The sequence below is a fragment of the Cnephaeus nilssonii genome, assembly GCF_951640355.1.
Source record: "Cnephaeus nilssonii genome assembly, chromosome: 9".
Taxonomy (NCBI): domain Eukaryota; kingdom Metazoa; phylum Chordata; class Mammalia; order Chiroptera; family Vespertilionidae; genus Cnephaeus; species Cnephaeus nilssonii.
The window spans coordinates 63,322,738-63,338,939 of record NC_137080.1 but is presented as its reverse complement, the minus strand read 5'-3'; the positions used below and the strand labels follow the sequence as shown (position 1 = coordinate 63,338,939).

The window sequence follows — 16,202 nt, the reverse complement described above, 5'->3', positions numbered from 1 at the left end:
GAGACTTCCTTTCACTACCCTGCTGTGTTACATCATCCCTTATTTCCTGGAACTTCAGTCTGTCTCTTTTTTACTTCCCCATTTTGCTGGACTATATCTTCCAGTAGCTTCCTAAGAAAAGATGCATGGGAAGTAGGTTTTGTGAGTACTTGTTTATCTATAAATGTATTATTCTCCCCTTAGACTTTACTCTTAATTTGGCTGAGAATAGAATTCTAGTTTAAATATTTTTTTCCCTGAGAATTTTGACAGTCTTGCTCCATTTTCTAGCTTCCAGTTTTGCTGTGAAGATCATCAGTGCATATTTACTTAAATTTTTTTGTATATGACTTTTTCCCCCCTTTCTGAAAGCTTCTAGGATCTTGTATGTGTCTCTGGTGTTCTGAAATTTTAAAATGATGTCCTCAGTGTGGTCTTGGTTCATTCATTATGTACTAGGTGTTCTCCTGAAACTAGAAATCTGTGTTCTTGATATCTAGGGTATTTTCTTCTATTATTTCTCCATGCTCTCTTCCTGTAACTCTATCCCTTCCTGGATTGGTCTTCTAGGTTTTTTTCTATTTGTACATTTTGTCATACTTTCTTAGGAGATTTCCTTAACTTTATTTTCCAAATCTTTGTAGTGAATTTTTTAAATTTATGTTTTCATTTATATACACCAAAAGGTTGCCAGTTCGATTCCCAGTCAGGGCACATGCCTTGGTTGCAGGTCCCAGGGAGCATGCAGGAGGCAACCAATTGATGTTTTGCTCTCACGTTGATGTTTCTCTCTCTCTCTCTCTGTGTGTCTCTCCCTCTCCCTTCCTCTCTCTCTAAAAATCAATTTAAAAAAAAAAATGATGAGCTCTGGCCAGTTTGGCTCAGTGAAAAGAGCGTCAGCCTGCGGACTGAAGGGTCTCGGGTTCAATTCCGGTCAAGGGCACATGTCTGGGTTGTGGGCTCGATCCCTAGTTGGGGATGTGCAGGAGGCAGCCGATCAATGATTCTCTCTCATCATTGATGTTTCTCTCTCTCCCTCTCCCTTCCTCTCTGAAATAAATAAAAAAATATTTTTAAAAAAATGATGAGAGGAACTGTGCTGGAGAATCTCAACATTTACAATACAAATCTTGAGACTGGCTGGTGTTGCTCAGTGGTTGAGCATTATTATCCTTTGAACCAGGAGGTCACAGTTCTAATACCCGGTCAGGGCATATGCCCAGTTTTGGGCTTAGTCCCTAGTAGGAGGCATGCAGGAGGCATTGATCAATGATTCTCTCTCATCATTGATGTTTCTATCTCTCCCTCTCCCTTCCTCTCTGAAATCCATAAAAATATATTTAAAATATAGATCTTGACTTAATTTCCCTATTATAAAATTATAGATTTATTAATTTTTTTAAAATGGGGAATACATTATATAGTAAACAGTTTAAAGGTGATAAAAGAGCATAGCATGAAAAGGTGGTCTCTCTCTCATCTGTCCCCCAACCAATCAGTTTTCTTCTTCAGGAGCATTGCTAGTATCTTGGGTAGTCTTTCTGTCTGTGAATATACATGTATCTTCATGTGTGTGTATAACAGCATATTATATACACTGTTCTGTACTTTTTTTAAAAAAACACAGTCTGTGTTTGCTTTGCATCTGGGAACTATGTTTCTTTTTTAGAAGCTTATATTTTTGTTCTGGTGATTATTTTAATAACTATGATTTTATATACTATACTTAATCTTTTCTTTCTTCTGTCAGTGTTTGTTGACTTTCCACTATGAATAGTTTATTTTATTTTCCTTTTCTCTCTTCTGCCTCCTATCCTCTTCAAATTTAATGATTATATTGTTTTTATTAGTATAGACCTTATACCTTTATTTATGTTTTTATTACTTAATTTCCTATCTTTAAATGCTATTTTTTACCCTGTCTACTTTATAGGCTTAATAATAGAACTTTTTTTGTAATCTGCAACACAGATTTCTAGTTTTAGGAGAACACCTAGTACATAATGAATGAACCAAGACCACACTGAGGACATCATTTTAAAATTTCAGAACACCAGAGACACATACAAGATCCTAGAAGCTTTCAGAAAGGGGGGAAAAAGTCATATACAAAAAAAATTTAAGTAAATATGCACTCATCTTCTTCACAGCAAAACTGGAAGCTAGAAAATGGAGCAAGACTGTCAAAATTCTCAGGGAGAAAAATGATTTAAACTAGAATTCTATTCTCAGCCAAATTAAGAGTTAAGTCTAAGCCGAAACCGGTTTGGCTCAGTGGATAGAGCGTCGGTCTGCGGACTGGAAGGTCCCAGGTTCGATCCCAGTCAAGGGCATGTACATTGGTTGCGGGCACAACCCCCGGTGGGGGATGTGCAGGAGGCAGCTGGTCGATGTCTCTCTCTCATCGATGTTTCTAGCTCTCTATCCCTCTCCCTTCCTCTCTGTGAAAAATCAATAAAAAATATTTTTTAAAAAAAGAGTTAAGTCTAAGGGGAGAATAATACATTTATAGATATATAAGGACTCATAAAACCTACTTCCCATGCATCTTAGGAAGCTACTGGAAGATATAGTCCAGCAAAATGGGGAAGTAAACATAACAAAATTTGCCTTTCTTTAAAAATATATGTATTTATTGATTTTTAGAGAGAGAGGAAGGGAGTGGGATAGAGAGATAGAAACATCGATAAGAGAGGAACATCATTAATTGTCTGCCTCTTGCACATCCCCCTCCTGGGGATGGAGCCTGCAACCTCTTGGTTCCTGGGTTGACAGTCAACCTCTGAGCCACACTGGCAGGGTCTGCCTTTTTTTAAAAAATCCTCACCTAAGGACATGCTTAAAGAGAGGAAAGTGGGGGTGGGGAGGTGGAGAAAGACATCAGTGTGAGAGAGAAACATTGATTGGTTGCCTCCCATATGTGCCCCAACCAGGGATTGAACCCACAGCCTAGGTATGTGCCCTGTCCGGGAATTGACCCAGGAACCTTTCGATGCACAGGACAATGCTCAACCAATTGATTCACTCCAGCTGGGCATTTTAGCCATTTTTAAGTGTACAATTCAGTGCCGTTAAGTCCATCCACAATATTATACAACTGTCACCACTATCCATTTCCCGAACTTTCTGAACTTTCTCATCATCCTAAATTGAAACTGTTTCCATTAAACAGTAACTCCCCATTGCCCAAAGAATAAACCTAAGTTTTCCTGTAAGGAATTGTGTGCAGATATAACCTTTATGTGTAGATTTCAACTATTTCTCTTTATTTCAGCCCCAAGCTTCATTCCTACATTCCTCAGTTCTCCCTTTTCTGGGCTTTGTAGGGCTAATTAGTTCATCCTCATTGGTGTATTCTCTTCAGATTCTTGATTTACAGTCTTCTCCCATTTGCTAGGTCATTTATCACTTTTCCAACCACTTTCTGTCTTCTAAAAATATTTTGAAATGTCACATCTTTTGACAAGTCTCTCCCATTCATTGTCCTTGTGGTTTTATACCCTTTTTGCCCCTTTATTTCATTTTCTTGAAGTTTCAGGAGGAAGAAGGAATTATATGAGGTAGTCTATCAGATTTACTGGTAACCAGAAGTCTTACATTAATTAATTTTTAAAATCAATTGATTTAATCTTTTTCAGTGCTGGTATAATTTTAGGAACATGTGAATAGATGATAGTACATTACGTTCTCCCTCCCAACTTTCTTGGATTCTAGAGATTGATAACATGTAGCCTTCTTACTCATTTGAAATTATTTCTCAAGTTTCTAAAGAGAAAGTTTTTCTGTAGTTCTAATGTAAAGTAGTCACATTTCAATTTGATCCATAGTAACAATTAGAACATGATTTTTACTGTCTTTCCTATCCTTTAGTGGATGGAAGCAAAGTATATGCAGACAGCGTGATTCTGACTGCTGGGACATTTCTGAGAGGCATGATTGTAATTGGATTGGAGATGCATCCGGCAGGACGTTTAGGAGACCAGCCTTCCATTGGGTTGGCTCAGACTCTAGAGAAGTTGGGGTTTGTGGTGGGAAGATTGAAGACTGGGACTCCACCCCGAATTGCCAAAGAATCCATTAATTTCAGCATTCTAAACAAGCAAACACCAGATAATCCATCCATACCATTCAGCTTTATTAATGAAACAGTGTGGATTAAGGTAAGATAATTATGAAAATCTGGCTTTACAGCTAAATATTGGCCATTCACAGAAGGATACAGTAGGTCCTCGGGTTACATCGGAGATCAGTTCCTATGGTTTCTATGGTTCCTATGGTGCGATGTAACGCAATTTTCACCGTAAGTCAGAACCCACCTACGTAAGCACCTACGTCACTCACATGGAGCACATACACAGCAGTAATGAAGTGAAACAGTAAAAAAAGTTTAAAAGATAACAATTCCTGACCTTTACTTGTGGTAAATAAATAATAACATAAAGCACATATGTACATATGTCGAAATGATGGAACTTTTTTTTTTTTTATAAATTAATGGGAGATGGTGACGTAACCACAAAATGACATACGTCAAGTCCGAAGTAACTCAAGGACTGTCTGTATAGCCTAATACACCCTTCCTCCCTGCTTCCCTTTCTCTCTCTTTCTTTCTTTTGTGATCTCTCTCTCTCTCTTTCAGTAGCAATGCACTTTACATCACTATTACTTAATGCAAAAAAAAAGGATCTTTAAAAGGATTAGTTAATTTGGCTGATTGGGTCATTTCCCCATATGTTCTTAAGTTTCATTACTTCAATAACTTTGCCTATTTAAACTTTTTGAAACAATCTCATACCTACAGAAAAGTTGCAAGGCAACTAGAACAATCTCCTATAAACCATTGAAATTCATCCATTGTTAATAATTTACCATATTTCTCTTTCTCTCTAGATACATATCTATATGTCTATATATAGATATATACATATGTATATGGTATAAAACAGTAGATTACACATTCATACTTCGTTGTTGTTGCTGCTCTCCCTCCCCTAACACACACTCAGGCACATGCACCACGCACACTGAGCCTTCCATTACTCCACTATCCTATCGACATCCTGTATCAGAATTGTGTGTTGGTCACAATCCAGGAATCTGCATTGATACATCATGATTGCACAGAGGGTCCAGAGTTTACATCTGCATTCACTCTCGGTGGGTGTTGTACAGTCTATGGATTTTGACAAATGTATCTATCTCACCAGTACACATTCATTCTGACGCTTCTTTTTTGTCTGATACATTTGAGAGCAAATTGCAAAGCTCATGACCCTTTACCCCTAAATACTTCAGTCTGTATCTCAACTAAACACAAAAACATCCTCTTATAGAACCTCAACTCAGTGATAAAATTTGGGGAATTTAACATTGATTCAATAGTGTTATCCTATATAATAAAAGGCTAATATGCAAATTGTCCCCTCGACCTGGAGTTCGACCAGGAGTTCAACTGGGGGGCGGGGCCAGCCGGCCAACTGCCCGAGGCCCTTCTCCCTGGCCGGCCTGCTGGCCTGATTGCCCCGATCGGGGCAGGCTGGCCAGACCCCACCTGTGTACGAATTCGTGTACCAGGCCTCTAGTCTGATATAATGTCCATAGCCAGATTTTACTGATTATCCCAATATTGTCCTTTAATAGCAACCATTTTTTTTTCCAATCTAGGATCATATATTGTATTTAATCATCATTTTTCTTTTAAAAAAAAATATATTTCTTTTATGATTTCAGAGAGGAAGGGAGAAGGAGGGAGAGATGGAAACATCAATGATGAGAGAGAATCATTGATTGGCTGCCCCTTACATGCCCCCCACTGGGGATCAAGCTCACAACCCGGGCATGTGCCCTTGGCCGGAATCGAACCTGAGACCCTTCAGTCCACAGGCTGACGCTCTATCCACTGAGCCAAACTGGCTAGGGCCATCATTTCTCTTTCATCTGAAATAATTATTCAGTCTTGCACAATACTGACATTTTTTTAAGAGTACAGGTTACTTTTGCCTTGTTTTTTGAATATTAAAAAAAAATAGTATATTGTGTTTTTAGAAATGAGGACTAATAATAATGGTCCTAGTTTCTTATAAGTGTTATCCTAATGAGTGGCTTCAAATATTGTTGTGTGTGTTTTTCTTTTTTGAAAACTCACTTTTATATTTTTGCTTTGGGAAAATATAAATTGTGATAATACTTTCTTGGTATGTGTATCTTAAAACTTTTATTATAAAATTTAAGTTTATAGAGAATAGAAGAAATAGTATAATGAATCTGTGTGTCTATCACCCAGCTTCAACAAATAACTTTTTTTGGCATTCTTGTTTTATCTTCCCTTAACACTTTCTTCTTGCTGATTTTAATCAACAATCTCAAATATCTCATCATTTCACTTATAAATACTTTGTTGTATGTCTTTAACAGATAAAAATGTTATAAAAATTAACCATTATCACATCCAGCAAAACATCATTTCTTAACATCATCCAATATTATGTGTGCAGTCTATTTGAATAAGAAGCAAACTAGTAGAGAGGCAAAAGTGTTATAACTAATTCATGTGTTTTAGCCAGAAGATCAGCTGCCATGTTACTTGACTCACACCAACCCTAGAGTGGATGAGATTATCCTTGAGAACCTGCACCTTAATAGTCACATTAAGGAAACTACAAAAGGACCCCGGTAAGGAGAAAGTGCCACTGCTCAATTACTTTAAGAAATGATGCCAGCCTCTTTCATTTGTTTGATTAAATTTTTTTATTTCAATGTCCTTTTCTAGATACTGTCCTTCCATTGAATCAAAGGTTTTGCGTTTTCCAAACCGTATACATCAGGTTTGGTTGGAACCTGAAGGAATAGATTCTGACCTCATCTACCCCCAAGGGTTATCTGTGACGCTACCAGCTGAATTACAAGAGAAAATGATCACATGCATCAGAGGCTTGGAGAAAGCTAAAATGATCCAGCCAGGTAAAGAGAATCACAGCCGCCCTTCAGTAGGAGCTCAGCATCGTCTTAGCAGATAGTGAGGAGGTCATAACTGCAGTCAGGGCTGTTTAGAGCCTCAGAAGACAAAGCCCAACAACTTGGCATTTAAAATAGTCTTCATTTTTTTTCTTTTATTGTTTAAAGTATTACAAATAGTAATGTTTTATATCTCCTTTTTTCCCCATTGACTTCCACCTGGCCTCCCCTACCCTCCGGCACATGCCCTCCCCCGTACTCCCTCAGTGTCTGTGTCCATTTTTGAAGAGCATTTAATGATAATCTTTGCATCTCTACCTTGAGGCAAGTCCAGCTCTGTTTTTACTTACTTTGTACCATCTATTCTTTGATCAGGCTATGGTGTTCAGTATGATTACTTAGACCCCCGTCAGATCACTCCTTCTCTCGAGACTCATTTGGTGCAACGGCTCTTCTTCGCTGGACAGATAAATGGCACTACTGGTTATGAGGAAGCTGCAGCTCAAGTAAGAGTTTGTTCAAATGTTAATGTTAACAGAAAGGGACTATTTAACGGGTGTTCCTCCTTTTAATGTCTGTTATGATAATTATATAGATCTAATTAGATACAACGCATAACTAATAGAAGACATTTCTGTTTCAGGTTTATGTGGAGATGGTTATTGTATACAATAGGATTTTAAAAAAACACTGTGGCTTTATTACTCTTTTAAAATAACTTTACTGAAAATGATCATATATTATCCTTATTAAGTGGGAAGTTTTATTCTTTTTACTTATAAGTGGGAAAAGGCTAGAAAAGTTTTTAGGCATGTATTGAATGAATCATAGCATTGTAAAGTGGTACGTTACCCATATTCTGTTTCTGAATAAGGTTCAGATTTTCTACCTCTAGTCTATCCATTCTGGGCAGTGCCTGCTTTCTTACTGCCCCATGCTATTTTTTTCTAGGTAGTGTTCTGAACAGGACAGCTCTTTATTCAGTTCATAATGGCCTTTTAAACATTTCAGTCCTCTTGTAGGGTGTGATAGCTGGAATCAATGCAAGTCTTCGGGTCAGACGCAAGCCTCCTTTTGTCGTTAGCCGAACAGAAGGCTACATAGGAGTCCTGATTGATGACCTCACCACACAGGGCACCAACGAACCATACCGAATGTTTACCAGCCGAGCAGAGTTCCGTTTGTCACTGCGCCCTGATAATGCTGACAGCCGCCTCACATTCCGAGGTAACTCTTCGCTGAGTCTGCCAACCAGGTTTACTCTTCTCTCAGACCTCTCTCATTATGTTCTCTCCTGCCTTCTTCTAGGGTATAAGGAAGCTGGCTGTGTGTCCCAACAAAGATATGAAAGAGCTTCTTGGATGAAGTCTTCTTTAGAAGAAGGCATTTCTATGTTAAAATCCATTGAGTTTTCAAGTTCTAAATGGAAAAAGTTAATCCCAGAGGCTTCTATAAGTATGGGTAAAGTTTTATCTCTCAGGTATGCATTTTTAATATCAATTACAGAACTTACAAATTACAGAATTTGCAGAAAAATGAGATCATTTCAGAGAGACATTAAAGACTCCCTACTCATTTTTTTAAAATTGATCTTTATTGTTGAAAGTATTACAGATGTCCCCTTTTTGTCCACTCCTCCTTCCTCTTGCCCCCTCCCCAGGCCTTCATCATGGGTTATGTATATATGCATATATGTTCTTTGGTTCATCTCTTCCTCCCCCCTCCCATTTCCCTCTGAGAATTGTCAGTCTGTTGCATGCTTCCATGTCTCTGGATCTGTTTTGTTTTTCAGTTTATTTTGTTCATGAGATTCCACTTATAAGTGAGATTATGTGATATTTGTCTTTCTCTGACATATTTCACTTAGCATAATAGTCTCTAGGTCCCTCCATGTTGTCTCAAAGGGTAAGAGATCCTTCTTTACAGCTGCGTAGTATTCCATTGTGTAAATGTACTACAGCTTTCTTATCTACTCATCTACTGATGGACACTTGGGCTGTTTTCCAGATCTTAGCTATTGTAAATAATGCTTCCATGAATATAGGGGTGTATATATTCTTTCTGAATGGTGTTTTGGGATTCTTAGGATATATTCCCAGAAGTGGTATCACTGGATTAAATGGCAGTTCCGTTTTTAGTTTTTTGAGGAACCTCTATACTGATTTCCACAGTGGCTGCACTAGTCTGCATTTCCACCAGCAGTGTACTAGGGTTCCCATTTCTCCACATCCTCACCAGCACTTGTTGTTTGTTGATTTATTGATTAGTAGCCATTCTGGCAGGTATGAGGTGATAGCTCATTGTCACTTTAATTTGCCTCTCCCTGATGATTAGTGACTTTGAGCATTTTTTCATGTGTCTATTAGCCATCTGTATGTCCTCTTTGGAGAAATGTCTATTCAGATCCTTTGTCCATTTTTAATTGGATTGTTTGTCTTCCTGGTGTTGAGGTGTATGGGTTCTTTGTATATTTTGGAAATTAAACCCTTATCAGATGTATCATTAGGAGTATGTTTTCCCATACAGTGGTCTCCCTTTTCATTTTGTTGATGGCTTCTTTTGTTGTACAGAAGCTTTTTAATTTGATGTATTCCCATTTGTGAATTTTTTCCTTTGTTTCCCTTGCCCTAGGCAATGTATTCAGTGAAAATGAGATTTTACTGCCTATGTTTTCTTCTAGGATTTTTATGGTTTCATGTCTTACATTTGTCTTTTATCCATTCTGAGTTTATTCTTGTGTATGGTGTAAGTTGGTGGGCTAGTTTGTTTTGTTTTGTTTTTTATGTACCTGTTCAATTTTCCCAACCACCATTTATTGAAGAGACTATCTTTATTCCATTGTATGCTTTTACCTTCTTTGTCAAATATTAATTGGCCATATTGTCATGGGTCAATTTCTAGGATCTCTATTCTGTTCCATTGGTCTATATACCTGTTCTTTTGCCAGCACCAGGCTCTTTTGATTACAGTGGCTTTGTAGTATATTTTGATATCTGGTATTGTGATCCCTCCAACTTTGTTCTTTCTCAAGATTGCTGTGGCTATTCAGGGTCTTTTTTTGGTTCATTATAAGTTTTTAGAATATTTGTTCTAGATCTGTGAAATATGCCATTGACATTTTAATCGGGATTGCATTGAATCTGTAGATTGCTCTGGGTAATATGGACATTTTAATGATGTTAATTCTTCCAGTCTATGAACACGGTATATGCTTCCACTTTTTTGGGTCTTCCTCTATTTCCTTTTTCACTGCCCTAAATTTTTCTTAGTATAGGTCTTTTACCTCCTTGGTTAAGTTTATTCCCAAGTATGCTATCTTTTTGTTGTTGCAATGGTAAATGGGATTTTTTTTTTAGTTTCTTTTTCTGAGGGTTCATTATTGGTGTATAAAAATGCTATCGATGTCTGGATGTTAATTTTGTATCCTGCTACTTTGCCAAATTGGTTTATTAAATCTGACAGTTTTTTGGTGAAGTCTTTAAGGTTTTCTATGTGCAATATCATGTCATCTGTGAATAATGAGTTTTACTTTCTCCTTTCCAATTTGGATGCCTTTTATTTCTCTTGTCTGATTGCTGTGGCAAGGACTTCTAGTACTGTGTTGAATAAGAGTGATGGAAGCGGACATCCTTGTCTTGTTCCTCATCTTAAGGGAAATGCTTTTAGTTTTTGCCCATTAAGTATGATGTTGGCTGTTAAGCAGATTTTTAATTATAGTAACAGTAATTATTAAATAACCTGCAGAGTAGTCACCCAAATCAAAGACATTCACAGGAATGACAGCCTGATGCACAAATAAGGTTGATGGATATATTTGTTTACCAGCTAAGTGGCACTGACAGATAGTAGTATAAACATAGTTCATAATTGTAATTTACTCAATTTTACGGCTGTTTGTTTAAATTTAGGAAGTTACACATTATTTCAAACTTTGCACAAGGAATTTATGACATGCTTTGTTTTGATCAAATATCACACTTATTTCAAATTTATATAATTAGAAGTTGCATTAAATATGACTAAAATGTTTGAGGTCAGAGTGAAAGCAGGGGAGTGATTGTTTTCAACTCAGTTTAAAATGCTAATTGATGATAAGAAGATGTAAAAGGAGGCTAGAGTTTTATTTTTATCCAACAAATCCTATGATTAAGGTGATTTTTTAAAAAAGTAATTTGGCCAAATGCTTTCCTTTTTATTTGGTTCTTTCCCTTAAGGAGGAAACAGGGTCCCAGTGCCCTATATTTTATTTCAGCAGAATATTTATAGCCTAGCATTCAGCATCTCTAAATGAATTTACTTATTTTTAACTTACTGTTTTTTATATTTAAAAATTTATATTTTGATTACGTTGACATTTAATATCCTAAATGAACTCACTTTATCAATGCCTCAGTAAATAAAACTAAAAAGATAGAAAGTTGGTCAAAATACGTTGATTGCTTTTACTGCATACATGCCAGGCTGTGTGCTAAGCACTGACAAGTTGAACCAGACTTTGAGCAGGCATTTTTTTTTATTATTGATTTCAGAGAGAAAGGAAAAGAGAGAGAGAGATCAAAGATGAGAGAAATCATTGATCAGCTGCTTCCCGCACGATCCTCACTGGGGATCGAGCCCGCAACCCAGGCATGTGCTCTGACCAGGAATCAAACCTTCTGGTTCATAGGTTGATGCTCAACCACTGAGCCACACCAGCTGGGTTGAGCAGGCATTTTAAGCAGAGAGATACACAAATGCATGTGCACATTCATTTCCTGTCAGGATTACACAGAAACCTATTGATGAGTTAGGTGGCTCAGAAGTTCTCTTATCTTCTGTTGAAGTGTGCCAGACCTCTGTACTCTGAGGCTTAGGCTTGACTCAGAGCATGTCTTTAAGTCTGGACCTGTGAACCAAACCTTGTAAGCAAAGGGTTGTTTGTTTTTTTAATAAGTTAGATGGTCAAGGGTTTTTCTTAGAGGTCACAACCCTCCTTGATTCCAAAGTAACTCTTTTTTTTGGGTTAGTCATTAGGAAATGCATTCCATTATCTCTATATATATCTATATATATAAAAGCCTAAGCGACCATTATGACCAGCCCGTAGCTATGACATGCACTGACCACCAAAGGGCAGACGCTCAACACAGTGCGCTCCCACAGCCAACCTCCTGCAGCCGGCCAACCTCCCACGGTCTCTTCCCCCCAGCTGGCCGGCCCCAATAAACCCTGATCGGAACTGGGCAAGATGGCCCCAATTGGCTCCGATTGCCAGCCAGGCCGAGGGACCCCACCCGTGCACGAATTCATGCACCGGGCCTCTAGTGTTCTATAATTTCTGAAATTGATAACCATTACTCTTTTGGAGCATCTGGTTTTATAGCTTCAGTGTAGCTGATCTGCTGAGGCCTCTGTAATTAGTTGTCCAGTCCCCTGTGGAGAGAGAATTTCTGGACTTTCCTAGAACAGGCTTCCTGAGGGATAGATGAGTCAGACATCTGCAAAAGGTGGTAATGCATGACTGTGATAATAGAATGGACTATAAAAAAGGTTGGTAGGAAGCCTGGGAGTACTTGGGACCCCTGGATGGGCAGATCTGACTTTCTGTTAATTTGATGATGACTTGTTTTAATTGGTTTTGGGTGGGCAGCATTTATTAAAAAGACAACCAACAAAAAGAGGGAAAGATCAAAGTTAGTAAATAAAATGAATTATGGCAATATATATATAGGGAAACTGTACAGATCAGTGGGGCCTTGTGAAAACCACACAAAATGAGAGGGAAACTGTAGAATATTTTGCAGTCTTGGAGCAAGCAGGAGACTTCCTTCAGCTGGATCCGAGCATGCAAAAGGATGACTCTCTTACAGAACATGGGCTTACATGGCTATGGCTTAGATGTAAATTCTTAGGGAATTCAATCAAACCCTTCTTATCAAAAGATATTCTGTCCTTACAAGAAAGGACAAATGGATTATAGCAATGCAAACTTTACCAACAACTCATTTCTCATGATAAGGGAAGGATCACATACATCTTATTGAGGTTCTGTGTTGTAGATGCTGCTGCATTTGTTCACTGTCCTTGGAAAAAATTCGGTGTCTTGATATTATTTATTCTGAGATTATTATTTCCAAGGAATCCTGTTCTTAATCTGTCTTACGTTGTATGGACCCCTATGTTAATGAAATTTTTGTGTATTTGCAGAGCTCTAGATGTTCTGAAGTATGAGGAAGTTGACCTGGAGTTATTGGCAAAGGCTGTTCCAGAACCCTTGAAGAAGTATACTCAATGTAGAGAGCTAGCTGAAAGACTGAAAATAGAAGGTAGAAAATACTTCTTTTACTTAAGAGGCCTATATGTATTATCTCTTTGCCATTTGTATAAATTATGAATGGACAGCAGAGCTCTATTTTAAGAGGAGCCATTATTATCATAGGACCAGCATAGTGTTAGGCTCTGTGCTACTCAAAGTGGAGTTCCCAGGTTAGGAGCATTGCAACACGTGGGAGCTCGTTAGGAATGCAGAATATCAGGCTCCACTGCAGACCCACTGAGTGAACATCTGCATTTTACAAGATCCCCATGTGATTACTGTGCACATTTCAAGTTTAGGAACTACTACTGTAAATCTCTCCCTTAAAGAAAAAAGCAACAACTCTTTTTTTTTCTTGAACTTCCTTTTTACAGTTTCCTCATATAATATTCTAATAATGAGAAAAATATTACTATGTTTGGCTTTGACAGTATACTGGAACATTTTACCATTAACAGGTACTTATTTTGTATCAGGCAAAGAAATCCATACTCTTGGGTCCTACTCTGAGTCAGTGTATTGACTCTCAAAGCTACAGAAGACTTTTAAAAAGGTTTTCATTATGAAAAATTTCAAACATAAAAATACTGAGAATAAGATCAGCTTCTGTATTTTGATAGAGGAAGTGTTTTCCTGGGGTGGAAAATTATGTGGGTTAAAAAGGCAAGGAACAGAATGAAATGGGGAGAACAGCAGGAAAAGTTGGATGATGATGTGCTGTTCAAACAGCAAAGGACTTTAAAGCTCCTTGGGCCCAGCGAATGTGGTAAGAATGCTACATTCTTTCTAGCAGTGGCATCTTCTATCAGTTCCAGAGAGGCCTATCGCCTTGCTATGCTTTGGCTGCTTTCATAGGATGACCCAAGTGCTGCCTGCCGTCCCACCATGCAAGTTAACAAAAGCCTAGCAACAAAAGAAAACCCATTTAAACTCTAGAATCATTCTTTCAAATAACCAGACACTAGTAGTGTACTAATGTATAAGAAGTAATGTTGACCTTTTATTTCAATATCATGATTTCTGTATTAAGTATAAATTACTTTATTAAATGTTTAGGCTCTTAGCATTGGAAAAAGGTGATTAAATTCTACACTTTAAACTTGATTTGCAATTTAATTTGTCCAGTAAATCACCAGGTTCAGGTTAGAATAATCCAGAATAATTATCTTTAACTTGTTTGTAAATAAAGACTCTAATTCGTATCCATGGCCTAAAAGAAACCACACTAGGGTAAAATATAACACATATCAGTGGTTTTCTAGTTACTTCACAGTTTTCCCACTAGAGGATCTTTAAGTTTCTTAAAGGCAGAAATCAATTTCAGATTCTTTATATTATCTCTGATACTTTTGCTATATACATATTTGAAAATTTAAATAAATATACTTTAACATATATGTTTTCTCATTTATATCCAATTATCCCTTGTGTATTCATGAGTCATAAAGTTGTATTACAATTTGTTGTACTAAATTGTTATTTTGCCATGTTGTAGTAAGCCCTTTATGTGCATTATTTCATTTGATACTTATAGATGTCCTGTGAAGAATAGGTATTGGCATTATTACCTTAATTTTACAGATAAATGGTAACTTGCCTAAGAACACACAACTGGTGAGTGGCAGAGCTGGGATTGAATTTAGCTTGTCTAAGGCCTGTGCACTTCACAACCACCCTTTGACAATCAGAAGACCATCAGAAGTCATCTAAGTTAGCCCTTAAATTTTCTAGATAAACAAACGGAGGGCCAGAATGATTATGACATGCCCACAGTTAGAGGGTAATTCATTGGCAGAGCCAGGCTCAGAGCTGAGATTTTCTGGCTGCCAGACAAGTGATGGAAGCAGGTGCTACCAAAACCTTCAGGGAAGACTTATTTCTTGAACAGGACGGAGTGACTACCTCAGGTTAGGTTTTAAAATACATTTTGAATTTATGTTTCTAAGAACAAAATGCTTTAATTATAAAATAATGGCTGAATTATCTTTTTAACTTTATGTCTGAGTAAAACCTTAGTTAAATTATGTTATCATTTGAGAAGCTTTAAATAAATAAAAAATACAGCTTTATATGTTCATAATTCAGAACCATTTTCTTGAAGAAACATCTGTTCTTTAGGACTTAAAATTCAAACCCACAGCCTTTTGAGGGATGTTCCACCAAAATTTGCACTGAGAAGAAACACAATTTCTCTTAATTTTCCAAAATTTTGCAATGAAAGGGCATTCAGTAAACTACCAGATAGAATGTTGTAGTAATATGTAAGATAGTCCCTCTATTTTAGCTTTAATTTCCTCATCTGCAAAAGGGAACATGTACCCCACCTATCTCATGGTGTTGAACGAGATAATGCAGCAAAAGTTCTTTATAAATTATAAAAAGTTATAAAAATGTAACTTGTTAATGTAATCTATCATGACATAATTTATTTTGTTCACCAGCCACTTATGAAACAGTATTGTTCTATCAGCAACAAGAAATAAAGGACATTCAGCGAGATGAAGCTCTCCAACTGCCAAAAGACTTAGATTATTTGACTCTCAGGGATGTGTCTTTGTCCCATGAAGTTCGAGAGAAGCTACATTTCAGTCGCCCACAGACGGTAAGAAAATGGGCAATGGATAGGAATAGGTTAAAAATTAAGAGCCAGTGCTTTCTTTTTTAAACCTGGAATTACCATCGTCACAAAACGAATGGTTTATTTCATCATAAAAAACATAACTTCTTATTTTCAGTATCTCTTTCTATGACAGATGTCAATATATTTTTATGAAGAAAAAGCTTAGTCTAACCACAAGTCAAGAATTCGGTTGATTATAATTTGGTGATTTTCAAATCACTTCTCGGATCCCTCTCTAGAGGCTCCATAGTGTGGCCTTGGGAGCAACTAGGAGAAAGGGGAGCCAAAGAGGTTTCCTGCCCCATACTTTAGCCCAAGTGTGTGTGTGTGTGTGTGTGTGCACGCGCACGCGTG

At 37.3% G+C, this 16,202-nt stretch overlaps 1 protein-coding gene across 1 annotated transcript in view; it reads left to right on the top strand.

Annotated features, from left to right (window-relative positions):
* Positions 1-16,202, top strand: part of MTO1 (mitochondrial tRNA translation optimization 1) — a 37,125-nt gene that overhangs the window by 9,778 nt on the left and 11,145 nt on the right. The window contains exons 4-11 of the mRNA XM_079781185.1: positions 3,850-4,139; positions 6,539-6,651; positions 6,749-6,939; positions 7,309-7,439; positions 7,956-8,160; positions 8,242-8,413; positions 13,120-13,238; positions 15,670-15,830. Coding sequence (XP_079637311.1) covers positions 3,850-4,139; positions 6,539-6,651; positions 6,749-6,939; positions 7,309-7,439; positions 7,956-8,160; positions 8,242-8,413; positions 13,120-13,238; positions 15,670-15,830 — 1,382 coding nt within the window. The remainder of the gene's footprint in view (positions 1-3,849; positions 4,140-6,538; positions 6,652-6,748; positions 6,940-7,308; positions 7,440-7,955; positions 8,161-8,241; positions 8,414-13,119; positions 13,239-15,669; positions 15,831-16,202) is intronic.